Raw genomic sequence first — 26,650 nt, 5'->3', positions numbered from 1 at the left:
GATAAAGGAGGGGCGAGTCAAAATAGTTTTTGTGGTAATCAACATAATGCTACAAATGCTGCTGATTAAGCCTAACTTGTTTTGAGCCCAGAACATTTCTTTATATCATGGCATACATACCAGTGATTTTTGTGTTTGTAAGGCTAACTGCCTTTGTGGTGCATGTTTGTGCCCATATGTTGCATTTTGTCTGCATGTTTACCATTGCATTTATGTGTGCTGGTCAGCTTACCTGTGAACCTGATAGAGTAAAATAGTGACCCGGAGTAAATGCATCTAACCCCAAATGCTTCATATCTCTAATGGAGAACAATTGCCACATTGCTATTTGATGGTAATCAGAGATTCCCCCAGTACCAGCAGTGGTTGGCATCTATCGCTGTTCTATTTTCCCATTCTCATTCACCAGCCTGGGAAGCCCATCGCTCAGCATCTCATTCCACTGCATTAGGTGAAATGTCTAATTGAAAGCCAGTGCTCATATTACAGGTCAGACTGCTCTTTAAATATCCTCATGACTTCTCGAACACCACTCTGAATGTCGGTCTTGTAGCTTGCGAGAGAATGTTTATTTAGCAATATAGTAAAAGCTTAGAGCGAACAGATATCTCAGTATATCAGTAGTTCTCAACTGGTTTTGCTTCAGGAACCAGATTTTACATTGAAAATCGAGTGGCGACCCAACCAAAAAATGTTGTTATACAAAATTACATTTCTTAGCACCCGCATAGCAATTCCCTGGCAACCACCAACAATACTTTCGACTGGCATTCAATTTTGCATGGCAAAATATAAAAATCTAATATGCTGAAGATAAAACTTTGGCATGACTGTGTCATGCATGAATGGCAGTTTTGATTCGTCACATGCTTTGTACAAGTTCCTCTACAACACAAATATAGTCACATCTCAGACATTTGCATGCAGGTCAGTGTTGTTTGTTTAAGAGCATTATTATGGGATATTTTGAATGCTACTATCTCTCGGTTCCTGTACTTTGACACATTGTTTACTTGGTATAACTGCCTCATATCTCTTGAATGATAAGGTGAACTAGATGATGATGATAGTAAGTATTTCAGTTGTTTTGTGGGTGTACAGGTGCATCTCAAATTAGAATGTCGTGGAAAAGTTCATTTATTTTAGTAATTCAACTCAAATTGTGAAACTCATGTATTAAATAAATTCAATGCACACAGACTGAAGTAGTTTAAGTCTTTGGTTCTTTTAATTGTGATGATTTTGGCTCACATTTAACAAAAACCCACCAATTCACTATCTCAAAAAATTAGAATACATCATAAGACCAATAAAAAAAACATTTTTAGTGAATTGTTGGCCTTCTGGAAAGTATGTTCATTTACTGTATATGTACTCAATACTTGGTAGGGGCTCCTTTTGCTTTAATTACTGCCTCAATTCGGCGTGGCATGGAGGTGATCAGTTTGTGGCACTGCTGAGGTGGTATGGAAGCCCAGGTTTCTTTGACAGTGGCCTTCAGCTCATCTGCATTTTTTGGTCTCTTGTTTCTCATTTTCCTCTTGACAATACCCCATAGATTCTCTATGGGGTTCAGGTCTGGTGAGTTTGCTGGCCAGTCAAGCACACCAACACCATGGTCATTTAACCAACTTTTGGTGCTTTTAGCAGTGTGGGCAGGTGCCAAATCCTGCTGGAAAATGAAATCAGCATCTTTAAAAAGCTGGTCAGCAGAAGGAAGCATGAAGTGCTCCAAAATGTCTTGGTAAACGGGTGCAGTGACTTTGGTTTTCAAAAAACACAATGGACCAACACCAGCAGATGATATTGCACCCCAAATCATCACAGACTGTGGAAACTTAACACTGGACTTCAAGCAACTTGGGCTATGAGCTTCTCCACCCTTCCTCCAGACTCTAGGACCTTGGTTTCCAAATGAAATACAAAACTTGCTCTCATCTGAAAAGAGGACTTTGGACCACTGGGCCACAGTCCAGTTCTTCTTCTCCTTAGCCCAGGTAAGACGCCTCTGACGTTGTCTGTGGTTCAGGAGTGGCTTAACAAGAGGAATACGACAACTGTAGTCAAATTCCTTGACACATCTGTGTGTGGTGGCTCTTGATGCCTTGACCCCAGCCTCAGTCCATTCCTTGTGAAGTTCACCCAAATTCTTGAATCGATTTTGCTTGGCAATCATAAGGCTGCGGTTCTCTCGGTTGGTTGTGCATCTTTTTCTTCCACACTTTTTCCTTCCACTCAACTTTCTGTTAACATGCTTGGATACAGCACTCTGTGAACAGCCAGCTTCTTTGGCAATGAATGTTTGTGGCTTACCCTCCTTGTGAAGGGTGTCAATGATTGTCTTCTGCACAACTGTCAGATCAGCAGTCTTCCCCATGATTGTGTAGCCTAGTGAACCAAACTGAGAGACCATTTTGAAGGCTCAGGAAACCTTTGCAGGTGTTTTGAGTTGATTAGCTGATTGGCATGTCACCATATTCTAATTTGTTGAGATAGTGAATTGGTGGGTTTTTGTTAAATGTGAGCCAAAATCATCACAATTAAAAGAACCAAAGACTTAAACTACTTCAGTCTGTGTGCATTGAATTTATTTAATACACGAGTTTCACAATTTGAGTTGAATTACTGAAATAAATGAACTTTTCCACGACATTCTAATTTATTGAGATGCACCTGTATTTAACTTTGAGAGGTGAGTTAGGAGATTATGGTGCTAGAGCGAGATCAAATGCTTGTATATTGTAGAGAAGATTGTTTTTCAAAAGTTGAATTGTAGGTGAACCACAAAGACTTCAAGACAAAGTAGAAGTGAAAGTACCTTTTCTTGGTATAGAGAAGTGATACTAATGTGATGGAAAGCAGAATAAAGAAGAATTCTGCATAGAAACAACATTGTTTGTTTTTTTTCTAAATTAAAATGTTGTGATTATAACCATGAAACTAGGATTTTACATTTTTCTGAAGAAACATGAGTGATGCTTGCCTATGCGAAACTTGTCTCCACAATTCTAGAGTGAAGTCTGGTTCCAGAAGTAAAAATCTCATTTATTTTCTCAATAGGTGAATTGATTATTAATGATAACTTATGAACCTTTAAAGACAGATTTGCCGTGAGCTCTGAGGTTGTTAATCGATGGAATATAATCTGTTGAAGCCAGGGCTGTCGTGATTATGAAATTTGGCTGACGATTAATTGTCTATTTGAGGGCTCTCACGATCATGAAGATTATGAATAATTGTCATAAAAATGGTCATACATTTGTCATACACTGGCGGCCAAAAGTTTGGAATAATGTACATATTTTGCTGTTTCAGAAGGACATTGGTACTTTAATTCACCAAAGTGTCATTCAGCTGATCACAAAGTATAGTCAGGACATTACTGATGTAAAAAACAGCACCATCACTATTTGAAAAAAGTCATTTTTGATCAAATCTAGACAGCAGCCATCACTCCAACACCTTATCCTTGAGTAATCATGCTAAATTGATCATTTGGTGCTAGAAAAACACTTGCCATTATATCAAACACAGCTGAAAGATATTTGGTTCATTAAATGAAGCTTAACATTGTCTTTGTGTTTGTTTTTGAGTTGCCACAGTATGCAATAGACTGGCATGTCTTAAGATCAATATTAGGTCAAAAAGCATTGTTTTGAGGAATGAAGGATATTCAATGCTTGAAATTGCCAAAAAACTGAAGATTTCATACAAAGGTGTACACTACAGTCTTCAAAGACAAAGGACAACTGGCTCTAACAAGGACAGAAAGAGATGTGGAAGACCAGATGTACAACTAAACAAGAGGATAAGTACATCAGAGTCTCTAGTTTGAGAAATAGACGCCTCACATGTCCTCAGCTGACAGCTTCATTGAATTCTACCCGCTCAACACCAGTTTCATGTACAACAGTAAAGAGAAGACTCAGGGGTGCAGGCCTTATGGGAAGAATTGCAAAGAAAAAGCCACTTTTGAAACAGAAAAACAAAAAGAAAAGGTTCGAGTGGGCAAAGAAACACAGACATTGGACAACAGATAATTGGAAAAGAGTGTTATGGATCTTAACCCCATTGAGCTTTTGTGGGATCAGCTAGACTGTAAGGTGCGTGAGAAGTGCCCGACAAGACAGCCACATCTATGGCAAGTGCTACAGGAAGTGTGGGGTGAAATGTCACCTGAGTATCTGGACAAACTGACCGCTAGAACAACAAGGATCTGTAGAGCTGTCATTGCTGCACGTGGAGGATTTTTAGATGAGAACACTTTGAAGTAGTTTAAGAAGTTCTGAACATTTGTTTCAAATTGTAATAGTAATTTTTCACATTATTAATGTCCTGACTATACATTGTGATCAGCTGAATGCCACTTTAGTGAATAAAAGTACCAATTTCTTTCCATAAGAGCGAAATCTGTACATTATTCCAAACTTTTGGCCGCCAGTGTATGTATATATATATATATTCTCAGGAGCGGTTAATCTGCATGCATTCTTCAGGAACTGCACTCAGTGCGGTCCGCGGTGTGGCTCAGTGAGACGGTCGGAGTTCAGTTGAATGAGACACTCAAACGTGCCGTTCATTCCCTTATTTGGACAGTAAAATGTGATTGGAATTTAAAGTGCACAATAATAACCGTGATCAGACGATTATTTAATAATCGCGACAGGCCTAGTTGAAGCCATCAGTCTGCGTTACTTCAACTTCATTTGTAAAAAAGTAGTGTTTAATTGCAGAAAACCTGGTGAAGAATTACATTACCCATGATCCTGAAGAGAAAGATCACCAATCAGAGAATTGCTGTGAACAAACAGCAGCAAAAGAGCTCTGCATGACTGCCCACAATCGAATTGGTCTTGCAGTAAACATAAAATATATTGTTTCTATACTTAACCAACACTTTTAAATCAATAGTGTTATATTTTTCGATTGTTTTTAATTTGGATAATTTGCAATGCTTCATGGGATAATAGTTCATTCACTCAAAGTTGGTACTTGAAGTAGGTTCAGGCACTCAAAGTAGATGCAAGACAGTCTGTCATTTGCCCACGCAACAGAAATGGTCGTGAAGCGTATCAGAAGTTAATGGTTCCTTGTCATCGCTGCTGTTAAATGCTGAGCATGCACAGTGGTACGTGTCCTGGAAGGGAGCCGGTAACCGCGATGTCAGAACGAGCCCCCCGACCCGTGCCTCTGACCGAAAGCACGTGCCGTGGCTGCCAGTTGCATTGCTCTCCACTGGCGCTTAAGGGAACTGAGCCACTGGAGAAATATGCCCACCTTATTCTGAACCTACCTCTACCTAACATATGAGTTATCTATCCTAACTCGACAGATTCCATTGACGACTAGGCATGGGATTGATGCCCTTTTCACACATTGATAATCAGAAAATGTTTTACCTAGTCACCATCAGAAAAATGGTGACTAGATTCACAACTTTAGCCTGCCAGTAAATGTAATATCACCCCCTTGTGGTCTCCCAAAGCTATTACACCAGACTACATTAAACAGAAGGCCAACTGACAGGGAGTTGGAAAGCACACAAATCAGGCTTCTAATTTAAATGTTGGCTCATGTTAAAATGTCAATGCCTCAAAAACGTATTGAGAAAATAACATGCCGGTCAATAATCGATGTAGATATTTTATGACATTCCTACTGACAAAGGCACACCTCTCTTCAACAAGCCATCCGATTTGATGTATCAGTTAATGTCTTGTTGTACAAATGGTGCAAGTAACTCAAAGTTAGAAGTTTAATAGGCCTACTTGAAGTTAGAGGATTTGAATTTAAAAAAAACCTTCTTGTCCATAAGCTCTGCACAGATGCTGCTTTCATCCCGAGGAATGTAGATTAGATCAAATTGCCATCTATGCTAAACACAGGCTCACCAAATCCAATTTCCCCAGACAAACGATTTCAGTGGATTGAATTTGCTCTGTTGATGACGCCAGTGTTTGCATCTGTGTTTTGAACAGAGATTCAGCGAGATAAGTCTTCGGAGGTCAGCGAGGTAGTGAACATGGCAACATGTCTGTAAAGTTAATTTGAGATAAAAAGCTGGTCTTGGATCAGGCACGTCTCCCTTACACACTCATTTTAGCCTCAAAAACAGATTCAAGATTATATCTTGTGTGTTCTTTAATACAAACAGGGGCTCATGGAGGATTTTCATTATGTTTTTTTTTTTGTTTGGAGTGTGGGCTGCTGTGTCAAAGCTGGTTGTAGTTCTTTTTATTTGTTTTGCAGGCTTGACTTAAACAACAATATTTCGTGTCCAAATGTTCTCAGTGATTGAGCAAAAGCACTGGCTATGCTACAGAACTTATTTTTTTCCCGATATGACTGTGTTGGAGTTCACCACCAACAGGTTTTCTCTCGGAGAAGTTTCGTCTCTGTAATTCTTTACGTTTAGTCCTTTAATGCACCGCTGTTGCAGTCATTAAAGTGCAAAACACATTTCTTTCTGAGAAAAAGGAGTTAACTTGACTATATATATAAAAACATCAAAATGCAGTACTTTACAGGATCACAAAACTTTAAAAATTGCAGTATACATATAGAATAGGCAAGTAAATATCGCTGTAATATCGAATCGGGATTTCCGTGGCAATTCCCAGCCCTACTGCATTTGCGTACTTGCGTATGTTTCATGTCTTATTGACAATCTTTTACCTGTTGTCCAAACAGCCACTCAAAGTTCTGCTTTGTGCCATGAATCAACATGAACCCAGGTAATCAATGAACTGTCAAAACTTACAACACCTAGAAATGGTGAAGTCGAGTGTTTAGTGGTGTGTGCTTCTGCGTTGTAGAGTGTAAAGTGAGATGAGGATTGGGTGCGGCTGTGGGAATGCAGATCTTTCTATATAGACCGGAGCTTAGCTATTCTGGAAATATGTGGCGACTCCTTAAATTCAGGTGTATTGGCACGAGTATAAGTTGTGGACCATTATATATATTTAGCTTGATTTAATGACACAGTTTTACACAGTTACATTATATGGCCAGAACACAGTACCCATACTTGTGTGGGTTGAGCATCGTTATCGGCCGATAATCTTATGTGATATTGTTTGATTAATCGCTCCAGTGGGTATATCATTTGATTACTGATGTGCATCCATAAAGTGTTTAAGAATTCAATTATTTTGTAGTTCCTATAGCTCAACTGGTAGAGCGTGGCGCTAGCAATGCCATGGTCATGGGTTTGATTCTCAGGGAATAAACACAATGAGAACATTTACGTGCACATCAATACGCTGATTACTCCCAAAAGCTTATTTAAAAAATCCAACAAAGCAAGATATCCATTTACATGAATTTTGAAATATTTTTGTTATTCTCCGCTTTTGATGCCAACACACGCGTACATTGAATAAGCCGGTAAGAACACCGGTTAATGTGTTTACATGCAGTGAAATTGCTGTAATGGGCAAAATCTACCTGTGTCGATCAGTTTATTCTTACACCGTTTATGATCAATAAAGGAACGCCGTTTTATGCGTTGCATGACCACACACATCGTCGGCTTATTAAGCATAATTGGTGTAAAAACGTGCATGTTAACGCGCTCATTGACGAAATGTATACCTTGAATGCACTGTGAAGATGTTTGGGAGAAAAGCGACTTACATTAAATGTTAGTGTGAAGAGAGGTTCAGGTGGACTGCTTGAAAACCTGTGAAATATGGGCACAAATCATTAAAATGCAATGTTTACTAACATAATATTTTTCGCCAAGATAAGGACTGTAAACAGCAGATACAGGTTTTAACTGAACCCCACACATATGGGGAGTTTTCGTTGGAAATTTGTGTGAGTTATAAACAGAGTAAATGGAAATTTCACTGAGGTGGATAGAGAAACATTCACCCACGCTGAACACAGTATGAAAATACTCTCCAACTTTCACTTTCTTCAACAGTTCAGCTGTATCCTCACCACACCTCACACAGGTGAGACACGACACTGACAGCCCTATTGTAAAGTGTTCATTTGTAGTTAATGTTTGAGGATGACCTTGTATTTTCTTCCTTAGGACTTTGTGCTGTTTAGGGATTGTGGAAAGTATGGGGAAGTTTGTATGCATGAAATGGAAAGATAATGAGTTAGTAGCTACATAAACTCTGACCTACTGTATCTCAGAAATGCAAGGGAATTTTAGATTGTGTATGGTTCTCTTTTGATTTTTAACTCATACAAAAATGTACTAGTCACCATGGTTTCTGCCAAAATACCGTAGCCACTATAGTTATACTTACTACAGTAAAATCATAATAAGTGAAGATGGAATCTTCTCCAAACTGTGTGAGAAGCTACTGGAAACCTTCTATCATTTTTCAGTTTTTTGTTTTTTTTTTGGCAGTTGATGTTACTACTAAGTTACCACAGTTTTATTGTTGTAAGTACTGTAGGTATTGTGGAAGAGGCTATGGTTACCATGCATTTATAATTTAACTTTTGTCAGCTTTGTGCACATTAGTCTTATGTGTATAAAATTCTATATTTATGCTGAAAAAGCAGCCTTGCATTTTTTAGCACGTAATTCAAAGAGGAATGGTTTTCGTGTTGTGTTTCGTGGGATGTAAACAGTTGGATATCATGATTTGTTTGTTGCTAAAATGCTGTAAATTAAAATGTTTAATGCTTTCTTGCCTTTGCTATCATTTTATAGCCAATCAGGTTGTACAGTACTGCATGCATGGTGGAAATGGGCAAAATAGACGTTTCAGGCATTTTAAAGGATGTTGTATACAGTATCTTTGCTTTATATGCGAGGTGAATGCATAATATATATCCATAAATATTAATACTGCTTGGTAAGTCTGGTGGAGCGTCAAATCACGTGACTTAATATTCATTAACCAATCCTTCGCTGTAGTTATTATTTCCATATATTTATAACATTAACAAATGAATGAGACCGACCTGGTGTTGAACTACTGACTAAACCGTGCTAAGCTAATGGATAACTAAACTAAATGACTTCTTCCTCTAGTTAAACCCAGTTCATTCCAGTGTACTATAAACAGACGTTGTGAATGCGCTGTCAAAATGAGTGAATAGTCGCACAGGAGTCCGGCGGTTGTATTGTGCTCGTAAACTTTGTTACGGGTCGACGGGCTTCTGATTAAAATGAGGGATGTTATTTGCATGCAAACATCCCACACTCGAATCTGTCACTCAAACCCTGTGCTCTGTTGCGCGAATATGCCTTATACGGCGATATGGAAGCAAACTTTATACAGAACACAAAGCGAAACAAACATGGTATAAGAGAAAGATACGCCTATGAGAACAGCGCTGTCACGTACTACACGCCCCGCTCCGCACGCATGAAGCCCCGCCCCCCGCGCGCTGACTGTGTGTGTATGTGTGTGTGCGCGTGGAAAGGCGTGAACATGACACGACATTCACTGGAGTTTGTGTACAAGCACAGAGTCTCGCTCAGGTAAGAGCAGAAATCATTAGAACACTCGAGACGTAAACAGCGGCACTGTTCAGACATTGTTACATTGTTACGTTCGAATGGAATGTTGCGCTTGTTACACTTGTAGCGGTTCTTTTGAACTGTTACAGAGTTCGTTGAATGCTTCAGTGTTACAGTTTTGCACGTGTTTAAAGGCTTCTGTTCATTTTTCTCATGCAGTAAGATTATTTTAGCTAGGGGAATGTGTCCGTTGTGTCTTAAAACAGAGTTTGTGGTCTGAGAGAGTTTCTGCAGTGTGTGTGTGTGTGTGTGTGTGTGCACACAAGTCAGATCAGTATAAGAGGGTGTGTGCTTAAAGTAAATCTCTGCTGTAGTATTGCATTGTGGGTAAAAGCTGCCCTGTTTCATTCAGGTATAACAAGCTACACCTGTCCAAACTATAAAACCTTTGTATTTAGTGTTCAGTCTGACTGTGTTTCTAATGACTGTTCTCAATATCTAGAGAGCAGATTGGCCAGTGTAGAAGCCTAAGCTGATGTGTAATACATTTTAATGACAACAAATGAGATAAAAGAACACTTACTGTTCATTATTTAATGACAGGGCTTTCAGTAGACTTTGAAGCTGGCACTAGGTGGAATGGCAACTTTTGTTCTTCGGTCAGTTGGTCACAGTTGCTAATAGAGATGCCATTTAATAAGAGCTAGTCGATATAGGTCTGTTACTAATTCAAATAAATAATGTTTGCAAAGTTATATATAGCTAATTAAATTAAAACTAGTTTTAAAATTAAAATGTATTAAAAGTAGTGATGCTACTAACTGACAGTCAGATGTTTTCATTCTTTGTTCAGATGGTAAATGAATGAACTGATTAATTTTGGTCCCTGTGCAAAATTCTTTGCTCTTATTTTCATTTTAGCAACATACTTGGTTAAATGCTGCTGTTGATATGTCGTTATATGTTCATCTTGGTTCTGTGAATTAGAATATTTTCTAGTATTTTGTGTAAATGTATTTGTTCAAGTGTACTGCTGTCAAATTGTAATTGTTTGTTCATTCAAAAAAACACATTGTTTTTTGTGCCAGAAAGATATGTCTCTTATTAAATTATACATTATATCATCGGATAATTATTTATTTAATTGTATTATATTATTATATTATATATTTAATATAAAATATATATTATGCACTATTTCTAAAGAATAAATGTATAGAACTAAAAGCAAATAAAATAAAAAATCTTTGTTACGCACTGATCCTAGATCGGGGTCGTAACAATATTTATGAAGATATTGCTCTTTCAGTATGGTTAGTCACTTTTTTTTTGTATCTTATTGTGTAGCAAGCTGCTTTTTTCAAAAGGTGCTTGACTGTAGTTGAACTACTTTGAGTATCTTTGCAAGCTACAGTTTCAAAGTAGCTTCCCAACACTGGGCCATATCAACAGTTGTCATGGCGTTGTGCGATCTGTGCGTGTCCCATGAGCTCTGGCCACCTGTGGAGTTTTTCAGTTTCCTTTTCCTGTAAATCAGAGCTCATCCTATTAGTGAGCTTGTAGCCCGAGATCAAGGTCATCCCAACAGGGTAGGGCAGCGTGGAGTGAGAAACTCAACGCATCGTGTATTGCCATAGGCGAGTACACGCACACATGCCGACACACACTTGGGTTGTGTGCCGTTCAGAAATGAATTGAGAATTAAATTCCTGAATTTGAATTGAGGTAGCAAACAGGATGCAGAAGTGTGGTTGAATTTGAATTTAAGTATAATTAAAATGGAATGAAATTCATATAAATGATTAGGGCTGCACAATTAATCGGAGATTACAAGTAAATCAAGATTACATTGCAACTACCACAACTAATTGTTAATTGTTAATAACAGCATTCCATTTAGGTCAAATCCTGTTGTGTCAAAGTTTTCAATTTGAGCAGTTGAGCAGTTGCATTGACATGCCCGTTGCTCGCTTTCTGCGTATAATTTATTCAAAGTTTGAAAAACGTGTATGCTAATGTGCCGTTGACTGTTTAGGCATTGTCTTGATTCACTGATGTATAAAGCGCCAATAAAGTCATTCAGGAACATAGTTCTCGTCTTGTTTTGGATGTGTAGACTACATAAGAACACGGAATGCATGTCATATTCAAAATAAGTATGACTGAATTCTATCATTGAAATTAATTGCAATTACAATATCAAGGAAATAATTGACAGTACTGGTTATTGTCATAAGTGTGCAGCTCTATAACTTATGTAAGTGCAACTTTAATGATACATTTAATTTTCAGTAATATTAACCCATGAACAGGTTTTCCATAACACATGGGCTCATTAGATGATATTAATAACCAATATTTGATGCATGCAATGATACTTTTAATTAAATTTATTAAATTAAACTTAATTTTATGGACCATGGTGGAAAAACACTAAATGTCCTTGAATGCTCTTATTCACTCAATATACAGTATACACCGTATTTTCCAGAATAAAAGTCGTGTTTTATTCATAATCTGAAAGGCCCTGCGATTTATAGTCCGAAGCGATTTATATACATAATTTATACGTAACTGATGTCGGCTAGTCAAACACACGTGCACCAGAACAGATGAAAACATCGTCATTATTTGCATTTACAAAGTACTTTATGCATCCAGTTTAGATATTTTGTCCATCATAACATTATTGTTTTAACAAAATCTAGACTGCTGTCACATGCCCATAAAATGACATTTCATCACACCCATAGTAAAAACATTCAGTCAGTGAACTGGATAATTAATACATTGCAAAGATGGTTGCAAATATCAGAAATATTCAGTCGCTAACATTAATGAATGAATGAAATTCAACAGGCATATTGTTTTACTCGCAGACTAAAAGCTGTTTATTTGTGCACAGCAGTTACAGATGTTTATAACATAAACAGATGTTATACAGATGTTATAAACAGATATGAGAAACTGTTACACAAGCCCAAAAGCACAGTGATACGATGTGTAGATTCTGAGGTACTGTAATCTTCAGAGTGCATTTGACATCTCAACGAGTGAAGAGAGGTCGGGCGGCCGCGTCTGTCACTGCGACTTATACACATGCGACATCCATGGGGTTTGTTTTCTCTCAACAATGCGATTTTGACCCGGTGCGACTTAAAGTCTGGAAAATACTGGAAATCGGTGAATTCAAATTTTGATGTCCATTTATTTTTATAAAGTTGTCTGAAAATAATGGACACTTAGTGGTGCCTCTTAACCCTTTTTTTTAGGGCTGTCAATATGTAATTTAGTTTGGACAGTATTTAAGTTAGGGATGGGCGATATGGCTACAAAAATTATATCAATTTTCAGCTTATTGCCAATATTTGTTATACATCTCAATAATGTTTATTTTTTTTCTCAGAGGAAATAGGGCTGGGCGATATTACGATAAAAAATGTACAGTATAAAGTGCCAATCCATAGAGGTTTTGCTATATCGTGTATATCGCGATATGTAAATATCCAAGTGTGCTTATCTATCAGTGGACAGGGCTTCACATGAGACTGACGGCATTGACATTTTCAATAAGTTTCAGCAAATTCAATGATGTTCATCTTGCGTTCGGTGCTTTATAAGTACTAAATATGCTTCTCACCTGACCCTGCATCAGTGTTTCATGTGAGTGTTACATGCACTATCTGTGGAGCATGCAAGTGCGCACGAGTTCAGCAGGCTTCCCGATATTTGTGAAACAGAGCACAGAGCCGGATCACTCGCGCTACTCAATCTGGCTTCTCGCGATTTTGCACCACAGACCACAAAAACTTATGGTACCCGTTTGAATTCTACTGAAGGTGCTATGGAGAAAGTCAGACATCTCACGATTAGACAGTCCAACATTCTAACCACTTCTGACAAAGAATACCACTTCAACACATGCGCCAAAATAAAGGAGTTTTAAAATACACATCATCAAACTTACTGAAATCTATTTCAGTGATCTTTGATATTATAGGAAACAAACTGGCCATGTTTGCCTTAGCATTATGTTAAGGTTGATTTAAAAGCGGGGGTCTGGGTATCTCGGCGAGTATTGACGCTGACTATCACCCCTGGAGTCACGAGTTTGAATCCAGGGCGTGCTGAGTGACTCCAGCCAGGTCTCCTAAGCAACCAAATTGGCCCTGTTGCTAGGGAGGGTAGAGTCACATGGGGTAATCTCCTCGTGGTCGTGATTAGTGGTTCTCGCTCTCAATGGGGCGTGTGGTAAGTTGTGTGTGGACCGTGGAGAGTAGCATGAGCCTCCACATGCTGTGAGTCTCCGCGGTGTCATGCACAACGAGTCACGTGATAAGATGCACGGATTGACGGTCTCAGAAGCGGAGGCAACTGAGACTTGTCCTCCGCCACCCAGATTAAGGCGAGTAACCGCACCACCACGAGGACCTACTAAGTAGTGGGAATTGGGCATTCCAAATTGGGGCAAAAAAATAAAAGTTGATTTAAAAGCAAGTTTCGTTTTTTATTTAAACTTTGACTATGTTTGTCAAGTTCCAAATATAGAGAAATTGTTATTAGAGGAAGTAGTTTCCATTTATTAAGCATTTAATTCACTGACTGGGTTGTATAAAATCTTTAGGCATTACAGTAGGTTATTTAATATACGCGCACCCAGTGTTTCGAGCACATGACAGTGAAAAACTGCAGAGTTTGCTGCGATGATAACTGGTGTGTGTGTGCATGCACAGGCCTGTTTGCTCAACTACATCTTACACTGAGGTATCAAAATGTTTTATCGAATTTTGCAAAGTATCTGGACTCTGAGCAGGAAAAACAGGAAATGCTGAACATTCTTTATAGAGGAAGATTGAGAAAGACTTCAGATAAGAGCAAAACCCTGAACAACTCAAGATAATTTAACATGAACCATGATGTACTAACTAATATTCAAGCATTCATCTTTTATTTCTGCTGGACATGACAGCATGTGTGCTTCAGATATGAATGAAACCTCATGTGTCTTGAGGAGAGTTGTGCTGTTACTAAGATATCACACTTACATTTTCACCTGGCACATGATAAAATAGGACTTGCTTTGAGTTTTGCAAGGCTAAACACCACCACTGAAGTTCAAATCTTTTAGATTCTTTAAGAGAATTATTTTCATGTTTTCAGTGGCTTTTCTAAAGTTTCTACTTTGTTTAGATGCTCTGTTTTGTGTTCTCCTCTGGGCTTCAGACAAATGTTATTTACAGGATATCTTACACAGATTGAATTTCTTTTCTATGTTTCAGATTGTGTGTCTCGTGAGCTGTCGGTTTGAGGTGCGAGGCCGGTAGAGGTGAGCGGAGTTGGCGGAGCCGTGAACGAGACGAAATAAAAACATCCAGCGAGAATATGGTGAGTGACGAGTGTCCATCATAATGTCTGCGAGGTGTTTGGGTGTGTAAGTGTTGTCGAAACGTGAGGAAACTACATATGCACGAGCAGAACTGTTATATCTGTGAAATAATCTGTACTTATTGGCATTATTTGGACTTTCTGATTAAAAATGTATATGCATATTTTTCGGTAAATTTCTTGTTTTTTTTTTTTTATGTTTAGCAGCCGTGAACAGGCACTGCTGTGCAAATATTTGAATGAATGGCATTCAAAAACAAAACTAGCTGTGATTGGTCACTTTACGTGTCATTTAGATGGTCTTTCTGTTTAAATGGGCAGTTCATGGCAAGAACACGTTGCAAAGAGGACCACACTTTATATACTAATAGTGAAAAGTCTGACCCTTGCTATTGCTATTACATATAACTTGAAAATAAATGGCATTTTAGATGCTACAACCAAGTGTGTTAAGCATATGAGTTTGGTGACTATCCTTATGCATAAATTGCTCTCTGTACCTACTGTAGCTGTTTCATTACTTTTAATATACTGGGGTTTTGCCGAATAGGGCCACCTGAGGATAAACGCACAGTTTGTTTTGGACATTTTCTCCTTCATATCCAAGTAATCTTTCTCAAATGCAGCACATGCCGAGGCAGATGGAGACTGTACTTATGGCTTGATGTGCGCTGAAGGAATGCCTTCCGGCTATAAGCGCAAGTCAAGACATCTCCTATCACCTTTACGAGAAATCCCTTCCTTGATTGCTGGATCAGATCAGGGTGAATATTGAGGCATCTTTGTGCAGAGATATTCTTGTTCTTTCCCTGTACTGTATATCTGCGGTCTTATTTATTGTATGTTTTGCTTCGCATGGATTGTGTCCTGCAGAGCAGCTTGAACTATGTTCTTAAAGGAAAAGTTCACCCAAACATGACAGTTGTGGAACACAACAGGAGAAGTTTTGAAGAAAGTACTGGTTGTTTATTGTCCAAGCAAATAAAATGAATGGGAACTGGCGCCTTCAAGCTTCATAAAGGACTCAAAAGCACCATAAAAGTATAATAAACATAGTCCATATGACTTGTGCGCTAAATTCCAAGTGTTCGGAAGCCATATGATGGCTTGACACCTGTGCTAGCTCTCCTTGGTGCATTCAGTAGTAGGGATGCACCGATCTGATACCTGGATCAGTATCAGTTCCGATACTGATGTTTTTAGACCAATCGATGAGCCCGATCCAAATCAGATACTGTTAGTCATGTTCGTTACTGTCAAAGCTCCAAAAATGACATAAAAGAACCATAAAAACACCATTGAAGTAGTTCATATGACTCGTGCATTGTATTTAAACCCACTTGAAGACGTGCGATAGCTCTGTGTATCACAAAAGGCTGCATTTAATAAGTAAAATACTTGGTATGCATGCACAGCGTGTTTTAGTGAATGCTGTGTTGATACATACATAGCACACGCAGGCTGGGGATGTGCTCACGGCTATTTTCAGCCCTCAGAGCTCACGGCTATTTTCAGGATTTTGCGATCTCAAGAACTGATGCAAATTCAACCACTATTCACATTATTTGCGTCAGCTTATAATTTCGTACAATTCCTTCGGTTTTTCTGCAAAAACCGTGAATCTGAGGTAATCCGATTGGTCGGTAATGGATAATACTGACTTAATTTGGAGAGCTCACATAATGCACTGTTCCACTGGAAACTGAGACGCTCGTGAATTTTAAACCATGGTTCATGGCATTTTTACATTCGCTTAAAATTCCCTTATTTGCTTTGCTTAACCCTAAGTGCACAATAATCATGGTTATGTCAAATAATCACGGTTGGATAAAATGATTGAAATCAGGCGACGTAATAATCGCTGCAGGCCTACATTTGTGTCTTTAATTTTAGTTCTACTATTTTAACCTTACTGAAGTAAGTGTATTTCGGGCTCGTTCACTGTCCTGCTTTCTGCTACCAAAAAAGTAAAATCATTCTGGATACTTTTGGGATACATTTTGGTTGAATGATAAACTGCATCTCGGATTTTATTCATTATGGACTTTTGGAGCCTCTGTGCCCGTCATAGTGAGAACAGACTTAGAAAGTTTAAAAACTGACTTTATAAATTATTGGCTGATTAATCGGTTATCGGCTCTCCCCACCACCTTAGTTATCGGTATCTGCAAAATCCACAATCCGTCGACCTCTTGCCAAAATCTACATTTTCAATAATGAATGACTTCATAGACGTAATAAAGCCAAGGCCATAGCAACCATCATAACTTGGGATGGTAGGACATGTGCCTGTTACTTTTGAATTTTTTTTTGTAGGAAATAAAACATAAAATATATTTATATTTTAGGCAATTATACATTATTATTATTATTTTTGTTTTTTTCTCCCCAATTTGGAATGCCCAATTCCCAATGCGCTCTAAGTCCTCGTGGTGGTGTAGTGACTCACCTCAATCCGGGTGGCGGAGGATGAATCTCAGTTGCCTCCACGTCTGAGACCGCCAATCCGCGCATCTTATCACGTGACTTGTTGAGTGCGTTACCGCGGAGACGTAGTGCATGTGGAGGCTTCACACTATTCTCTGCGGCATCCACGCTCAACTCACCACACGCCCCACCGAGAGCGAGAACCACATTATAGTGACCACGAGGAGGTTACCCCATGTGACTCTATCCTCCCTAGCAACCGGGCCAATTTGGTTGCTTAGGAGACCTGGCTGGAGTCACTCAGCACACCCTGGATTCGAACTCGCGACTCCAGGGGTGGTAGTCGGCATCTTTACTCACTGAGCTACCCAGGCCCATACATTATATTTTAAGGCTTTTTTTTTGTCAAATAACGGACAACATTTGGGATTATCCGTCAGTGTTTTTTTTTAAATTCGGTAAATAACGGAAACATTTTTATGCAGACTCGTCACTCTCTGATGAGCCCCTGTTTGGGAAACTGCTCAAAAAGTGATCAAAGCCTGATTATTTTGCCCTGAGACAAGATTTTACAATCTCCAGAATTTGTTTCAGATGGCAAAATCATACAGCGTGAACAAGAGGTCGACCGATAGTGGATTTTGCCGATAACAAAGATGTCGGAAAAGGCTTTTTTTTTTTTTTTTTTTTTTTAAAATCAATTTATAAAACGAGTGGTGGTGGTGTAGTGGGCTAAAGCACATAAATGGTAATCAGAAGGTTGCTGGTCCGATCCCCACAGACACCACCATTGTGTCCTTGAGCAAGGCACTTAACTCCAGGTTGTTCCGGGGGGGATTGTCTCTGTAATTAGTGCACTGTAAGTCACTTTGGATAAAAACATCTGCCAAATGCATAAATGTAAATGTAAAATGATAATTGTCTTAGTCTTTCCTTACTATGATGTGCATAGACATTGAGGCTGCAATGTGCTTTAAAGAATAAAATCCCAAAAGCAGATATTATGCAGCCAAAATCCCAATAATAACTAGAAAAAAAATAAGATTCAGTGCATAACACTGAACTTAATCAGTAAAACCGATATATCGGTCTATCTCTACTGTGAACTCGTCTTTAGTGTACTTGAAATATGACAAAATTATCTTTTAACAGATGTGCGCATTTAAATTGACAATATATTACTTCTGGGAAAACGGAACAAAAATATTGATGACACATCACGCACTCATGGGCGTACACAAATTGTCCAATCAAGTGCACTCTAGAATGAGAGAGCCCCTCCCACTTATAGCACCTGCCTCTGGAAAACAATAGCAAGTTGCAAATCACGTTTCATGGTTGTGATCTATTTCTGGTGTGTTCCTGACAACAAATTGATTGGTGCGAGCAGAAGAACTGTCCGATTCTGTGTTCTGGCGGAGGTAAATGTCCAGGGAACACTGTGTCGGAAAAATGTTCCCATGAAGAAGCTCTGAATGTGATGATTTGGACTGTTTGTCTAAGTTGCTGCTCTGATGAGAATCAATCCCACTGAGCAAATGAGCTAATATCATGCTTTTTGTTGTTGTTGTTGTTGTTGTTTTTTAGTAAGTCGCTCTGTGCATTCTCTTAACTTTTTGTTGGTTTGCATAGTGTAAAACCCCGCTTGACGAGTGAGATTTTAAACAGGTGTGTCTGTACATACATTCCTACACCCTGAAAACAATCGTTGTCCATGATCCGTTCCTGTTCGCTGTGTTTTGTTTCCTTTCTCTCCCAGTCAGCTGGACTTTGTTCTGCCATAAAACAAAATGGTTTGTGTTTGGTTTGGCTGGGGTTTGTGTCTGTATCTGGGTTTAATGTGTGTGTGATAAGTGGAAACAATAGATGTTTCACCTGCTTTTGTCTCTTGATTAATGATCTGTATATACCGTCCTTCATGTTGTCATCCTCTGACCTCACCTGTGTGTTACCTGTGTGTTTGATAATCCACTCATTTCTTTCTCTCTCTGTCTTCCTGTCCTATATAAAGTTCTGTACATTAGAGAATGTCAGGGGTGAAATTTCAGTGGTAAAATACATGCTGAGCTATTTTACTGTCTCAGGAGTTTTACACAAACCCCATACAGACTCTGTTAAAGCTCTGAGGTAAATTGGTAAACCATTTAAAATCGACTTCAGTATAGAGGATATGTTTGAGACGGTTATTAGAACCAGAATCAGACCATTACTAGTGTTTGCAAGCACTGTATTTAATTTTTCATATCTCAAACTGCTAAATGCATTTTTGTCGTCTATAGGTGTGCTATCTGTGTTTTGAAGTTAGTTCAGCGAAGAGCAGTTTGACCGAAGTGTTATGCCACGTTATGAGTTATTTAAAATGAAAAGTCTTTAAAATGTCATACACATTTTTAACAAACAATTATTCACAAGGTTGGAACCTAATAATAAAAACAGAATTACACATATAACACTTATTTAATAATTATATTATAAAAATAACAATTTAAGTGCTACTACATCAAAAGAAGTGTAGAGGGATGAAACAGTATAGCAAAATCTCAGTTGTCACATTTTTACTTTTTAAGAATTCTATGAAAGCCGTTTGAAAATGATTTGCATTGATAAGAATGTTCAGAATTCCAAATCAAAACAAACGTGTCACTTTTTCAGACAGTTTGTCAGAACGTGCAGTGAGGAGTTCGCAGCTGTTTGATACATTAATCATTAAACCGATCAGACACAACTTTGTTTAATTATTCTTGATTGACCGGATTATAACCAAACCCTTCATCATTTCAATAAATGACTATTTACAATTCTGAAAAATGATTATGTGCCAGCCAGGTTGTTGCCTATTAAACGTGTGTTAACATTTGATATGTGTGTGCCAGGATGAGACGGGTAAAGAAAAGAGTGCATGTATTTGATAAACTCTGTGATTTAAAGACTACACAACACAGGATATTCAGTAGAATATAACGTAGGATAGTGCATGATTTTATTCATCAGGATTTGATTGGATTGTGGGTCATATGCTATGATATTATTGGTGAATATTATTTTGTCCCACACACATGGCTAAAGTTGTTTCATTTGGATGAAAGATTATGAAAACTTTGGTTTGCTTCAAAATAAGGTGCACTGATGAATTAAGACTAGAGATATTTTGCCTATTAACAACAAGGAGGTGTTCTCTTTAAATATCATGCGGGTTTAATTTATGCCCTTCTGTCATGTGTTCATGCTACGTTTGGATAAGGATACAGTGGCAATACGTGTGTGTGTGTGAGAGAGAGATTGGTGTTTTGCTGAAGGTGCAGTTTGATAACAGCATGTTCTCCTTTCCTAAAAATAAGTGTCATGGAGTCAGGAAGCCATAACTGGAGTGTCACAGCAGCAGAGAGATTGACTGTCACATTCATGAACTTTAGCCATCATTACACCTGTTTTCCCCGTTTATTTTCTTCAAATATTAACGTAAACTGTCATCGTCTGTCATTTGTCCTTCATTTATTAAAAAATAAGCACAAATCTTTGTTCCAGTGAGACACTTACAATGGAAGTCAATGGGGCCAATCCGTAAACATGAAACGGTTTCAAAAAGTATAGACACGAGATGTAAACAGTAGGCCCTATATTTGTTAACATCTGTTAACATTTAGAGGTATTAGGGAGGCCAGCATGGGGTGCTCAACCTGTGGTCTGTGTGGGTCCTAATGTCCCAGTATAGTGATGGGGACACTATACTGTAAAAAGGCACCGTCTTTCGGATGAGACATTAATCTGAGGTCCTGACTCTCTGTGGTCATTAAAAATCCTAGAGCAATTCTCGTAAAGAGTAAGGGTGTAACCCCGGCGTCCTGGCTAAATTCCCCCCATTGGCCCTTATCAATCATGGCCTCCTAATAATCCCCATCCATTAATTGGCTCTATCACTCTACTCCTCTCCACCAACAGCTGGTGTGTGGTGAGTGTACTGGTGCACTATGGCTGCCGTCACATCATCCAGGTGGATGCTGCACACTGGTGGTGGTTGAGGAGAGTCCCCCGTTCACTGTGTAAAGCGCTTTGAGTGTAGTGTCAGAAAAGCACTATATAAATGTACGTTCATTTATTCATTCATCTGATTTTAGTGTGATAAAATCAAGGATTTACCAGGATTACGGTGGTTACCAGACAAAGTCTTTCTAGCAAGTCGGTCCACTGTCGGTCATCTTTGGAACGCTTTCGGGACGTGAGTTGATTTGGCAGGTGATGTCTGTATCTTAAAGGTGATTGGCTCTTTTACCTGTAAAGCGGGACTTCCTTTCTACATACGTTGACCGTTGGGCACTACAGCTTCTTGGTTGGGTGTTCCAGTTTCTCCCATTCATTTACTAAATAGAAGTGGCCGTCTCCGATAAGTAGTCTCTGTTACCAGATTACAGGGTTTACTGTGTTACGTCATCATGACAACAACGTTGTAAAATCGGATATAACTTTGAACAGAAAAGGTTAGCAAGCAGTTATCACACTAAAGTCATTTTAAAGGTGGAGTGTGTAATTTCTGCACTACTAGTGGCACCAAACGGAATTACAAAAATAAAGTATGTGTTCAAACAACCTTTGGCAGCACGCCTTAGACTCATCACGCCCTTTCTCACTCTCTGATTCCCCATGAACAAATATTTGATAAAAGGTGATAATACATTTACCATCGTAATGAACAAGCCCACTAAAACAAACACACCAGACAGAAAGCGTGGCAGAGGAATCTGTTATCCGATAACGATGCGGATTGAATGGCAGCTGGATGTGCGGTGTGCGGGATCGAGCACATGAGGTCGGATGGTTCTGGTAACGATTGAGCCTAACGACAGCGCCGTTTATGACCATTTTGGCATCCTAGGCGAGATCGCTGTTGTTGACTGTGGGGAGGCGGCGGTGTATTAGTGACTCCTGTTTGCCGGAGCGATCTCATCATTGGTGGTGTGTGTGTGTGTGTGTGTGTGTGTGTGTGTGTGTGTGTGTGTCCTCCACCATGTAAATGCAACGCCAATGTTCACTCTGATTTTACTTTGTTCTCTGTCTCTGTGTCTTTTAGCAAGTCTTCGAATTTTGGCTTTAACATCTGTAAAAGCTAAACTTTTTTTTTTCCTCTGTACAAGTCTGCCATGGTTGTTCATATTCTCCCAGCTGAATAAGCTAGTTCAAGTAGCCACAACCCAAACTCATGCTATAGGCTGAGCTAGAGAGGGATAGGTGGAGCTGAGGGTGCCTCTTTTTTATTTTATTTTTTTTTTTTTTAGATTTTCTCCCCAATTTGGAATTCCCAATTCCCAATGCGCTCCAAGTCCTCGTGGTGGCTTAGTGACGAATCTCAGTTGCCTCCACGTCTGAGACTGTCAATCCGCGCATCTTATCACGTGGCTTGTTGAGCACATTATCACGGAGACTTAGCGCGTGTGGAGCATCATGGTATTCTCCGCGGCATCCACTCATAACTCACCACATGCCCCACCGAGATCGAGAACCACATTATAGTGACCACGAGGAGGTTACCCCATGTGACTCTACCCTCCCTAGCAACTGGGCCAATTTGGTTGCTTAGGAGACCTGGCTGGAGTCACTCAGCACACACATGCATTTTCTTTACAATGTTATTTTAATTACGATACTTTAAACATCTGTAAACTTCTTTAGTTAAGATTCACACCACTCCAATTTTATTTATAAATAAATAAAATGGAAAGATTGAACAATTGATACTGGTAAGTATTTATGGGACGTTTTAATCCAAATCAGCAAATACAGTTGGATACAATTATAGAAATCTATGTCATGTTTGGGAATTTGCAGGCGTGATATATTATCAGCCTTTATGAATTTTCGAAATTTTGCCTGGCCTATAGGTTACAAATCTAAAAGAGGAGAAAGACGTACTGTAACCGACCTTTTTTGTTTTCTCCAATGTGAACGGAGAAGTTTATTATTTTTCGGGCCACAAGTCTTTTTATGTCCACAATGAATATTTGCTTGTGGTTGCTCATTATTACTGTAGGCTACCTCTTGCACTCACGTTCATTCCCAACATCTGTAATTTTCTGTATTTGTGATCAAGCTGTCTTATTATTAGGGCTGCACCTAACGATTATTTGTTTATCGATTAATCGAAGGATTCTTTTTCCGATTAGTCGATTAATCTAACGACTAATTTGCCGATTTATTCTAAATATTGTTTTATGATTATTACTTGATTAATATAACAATTAATTAACCCAAAATAAATATACAAAACTTGTCATTAATATTTCAATATTTTATTAAATCATCTTCTCTTAAACACAAACAAATGTACAAGAAACAAAGTGTGCACTGCAGGGCATTATTCTGCAACAAAAAACAGTGTTACTATGAATGCAAACTTTAATACAGTGAAAAAGACACTCTATTAGCATAACTATATATATATATATATATATATATATATATATATATATATATATATATATATATATAAATAAAAATGTCCAACATTCTTTTGAATGTCCATGTACTAATATAAAATATTTGATGCCATGAGTGTACCTTTATTTACTATTACTGTTATTTTGAATGGCCATGGAAAATGAAGCAATGTGATAATTTTACCTGGTTGCAAAAAGTAGTCCATTAATTTACCTGATGAACTTTCACCTTTTGCTGACCCTTTATGCTAGGCAGAGCTAATGTGTTCTTCTAAATCACTTGCACCTTTATTAGCAACTGACACATAAGTGCCAGCTTTACATGTCACACATTCTGCTTCCCATGGATCTCGACCTTGATGAAAGCATGGGAATTTTGTGTGCAAATCTTCTGTAAATTTGCACTTTCGTTTGGGCATTGTTTCCACTCAGCTGTCATTCGATGCTGCTGTCAAGGAGCTGTTTGATGCCGATCACAACAGGGCTTTGTGCGTTCGCGGAGAGATTGACAGGCAGGAATTTGGCCAATAGTTGCTGCAAGCCTCTTATAATCGACCAATTGGTGTGCGAGAAGGCGGGACTTACAAAGAGGGGTTAAAGCAATGCAAATATGCGTGCACACACAATGAAGTATTAGACCAGATGCACATCATAATGCAACTAAAGCCGAATCCTGGACATTTTCACAAATTCAGAAATCCCGTCCGGACCCTTTTTTAATGTCTGAAAAAGAGGACATGTCCGGGAAAAAGAGGACGTATGGTCACCCTACGTTAGCAGCGGTGCAGAAATTACTTTTAACAGGGGGGCGATGAGGAAACATTTAGAAAATCAATTTTAAGTGACTACTGCTAACAGAAACACGTGTTGTAATATTAATATGTCATGCTTGGGTGGGGACAAAAAGTAAACAGGGCTTACGGTGCTGCCTTGCTGCCGTCTTGACAAAGCGCTCCGGGATGCTTTCGCTTCAAGTGTTCGTTCATGGCGGTTGTACTGCTGTGATAAGCCATTTCCAATTTGCATAGCTTACACAGCACCACATTGTTGGGTCTCTGGCTAAAATACTCCCATGCTTTAGATGACCATAGGCGAGTTTTTTTTAGCTGCAGCTTGTTCTTCGGGGGAATCCATGCTTAAACCGGGCGCTGCCATTTTAATAACTCCATTGCGACGCGCCGACACATGTTATGCAAATCTACGTATTTCTGTAATCGATGACGTCGATTACATCAATGAATCGTCCCAGGCCTACTTATTATAGGCCTGTTTGCAAAATCCATCTTTCTTGTAAATGTTAGCCTATGCTCGTGATGGAGTGGTATGAGAGCAATGGAAATGCTGATGTCCTGACTTTCAGAGAGAGGAAAAAAAATGCTCCTCCATGGTGGGCAGGTTTCGCCGTTTCACTTCTATTCTGCAACACTCCCATAACGTGAGTCACGTTCACTGATTGGGACGATTGGGACCACAGTCGGCTACGATGTGTATCGTGCAGTCTGACATAATGTCGCACAGTGTGCCATGGCGATATCAAAGCGTTCATATCGTACAGTCTGACAAGCAACAATCGTAAAGGACTATTATAAGTCGTATAGTGTGCACCTTTAAGGTAACTAGATACAAGTAGACTTAGATTTTCTTTTTAAATATTGTTGTTTCTACTTAATTTTGTTGAATTAACTAGAGGCCGATCGATAACTAAGGTGGTGGGAAAGGCTGATAACCTATTAATTGGCTGATAGTTTTTAAAATTGATTTATAGAATGTCAATACAAATTTTTTTTATTCTTTCCTCACTATGACGAGCACAGACAGAGTCTTAAATAAATAGAACCCCAGATGCAGTTTATTGTTCAACCAAAATCCCATAAATAACAAGAAATAAAATTAAGACTTGGTGCATAACGCAGGACTTAAGTATAAACAAGCCCGAAACACACGGGGACTCTTATTTTGAAATGACAAGATTATGAAAAAACTATCTACAACTATCGCCATAGATTTTTGCCGATAATGATGGTTCTAAAAAGCAACTATCGGCACCGATTAATCGGTAAGACTGATATATCGGTCTACATCTAGAACTGACACATTTAGATCATGCAACTAAACAGCTCAAATAAAGACGATTAAAACTGGTCAATGATTAAATAAACTTAATTCTCCACTGAAAGGCATATATACCTGTGCTTCAGTTGCACATGCACAAGGAGAACTGAGATAGTGTTAACAGGGTCCAACATGACCAAATGGCACACAGATCACCCTAATGGTGACATCACACCAAACAACTGTTTGCAACAAAACAACATAGTACAACAAGAGCTAAAACCTCTATGAATTCTTAAGAACAACTATTTATAGGCCCCAATATGTTCCCTTTGACCAAGGAAACATAATTAAATAATTCAAGCGCAAGGGATTATGGGTTTTCCCAATAGCCTCAATTTTGATCTCAATCAGTTGAGTTATTTACACGTAAAATCTTTAGTCTATATATTTTTAGGATAGATTTAAGGTAAAGGTAACTTGATTTTTCCAGTATAATGACAACATTGGGGTTTACAGTGTAGTAGAGTCGTGACTGTACAGCTCAAAGTGCTTAAATCATTCATTCGCACACCCAGTGCTCTTCCTTCATGCTTGCATGGATCATTGTTAGTATCTCATGTCCGTCATCATGGGAGAGTTTCTCTGCGGGTGAGAGAGAGGAAGCGCAGTGGGCGTGTCAGGACAGGGATGCCCTTGAGCATGTGCTTTATTTGATTGACAGCACCATTTCCTCTCACAGTAGGTAGCGTTACATGCATTGCTGTCGAGTTAGATGCATTTATGACATGCATGCATGAAACACAGGATTATTGTTCTAATGAGTTCATCTAGATTTTCTTTTTGCTTGTAAGGTTTTTAGCTGCTGTATTTTTGAAGGAATTAATTTGTAGACAACAAGTATTGCCAACAGTCTATAAAGTGT

General features: G+C 38.7%; 1 protein-coding gene across 5 annotated transcripts in view; it reads left to right on the top strand.

Annotated features, from left to right (window-relative positions):
• Positions 1-26,650, top strand: part of LOC127433147 (myotubularin-related protein 4-like) — a 92,276-nt gene that overhangs the window by 893 nt on the left and 64,733 nt on the right. Inside the window, exons 1-3 of one of the 5 annotated variants that reach the window (XM_051684878.1) lie at positions 7,206-7,958; positions 14,713-14,818; positions 15,445-15,582. Coding sequence is in view for 3 of the 5 variants with exons in the window: in XM_051684842.1 (XP_051540802.1) it covers positions 14,816-14,818 (3 nt within the window). In the remaining 2 variants the exon portion in view is untranslated. Of the gene's footprint in view, positions 1-7,202; positions 7,959-9,406; positions 9,455-14,712; positions 14,819-15,444; positions 15,583-26,650 lie in introns of those variants that run through there. The other 4 variants (XM_051684870.1, XM_051684861.1, XM_051684853.1 and 1 more) reach the window with 4 other exon arrangements.

This window comes from Myxocyprinus asiaticus, chromosome 4, assembly GCF_019703515.2.
Source record: "Myxocyprinus asiaticus isolate MX2 ecotype Aquarium Trade chromosome 4, UBuf_Myxa_2, whole genome shotgun sequence".
Classification (NCBI taxonomy): Eukaryota; Metazoa; Chordata; class Actinopteri; order Cypriniformes; family Catostomidae; genus Myxocyprinus; species Myxocyprinus asiaticus.
This window is presented reverse-complemented; position numbering and strand designations above follow the sequence as displayed.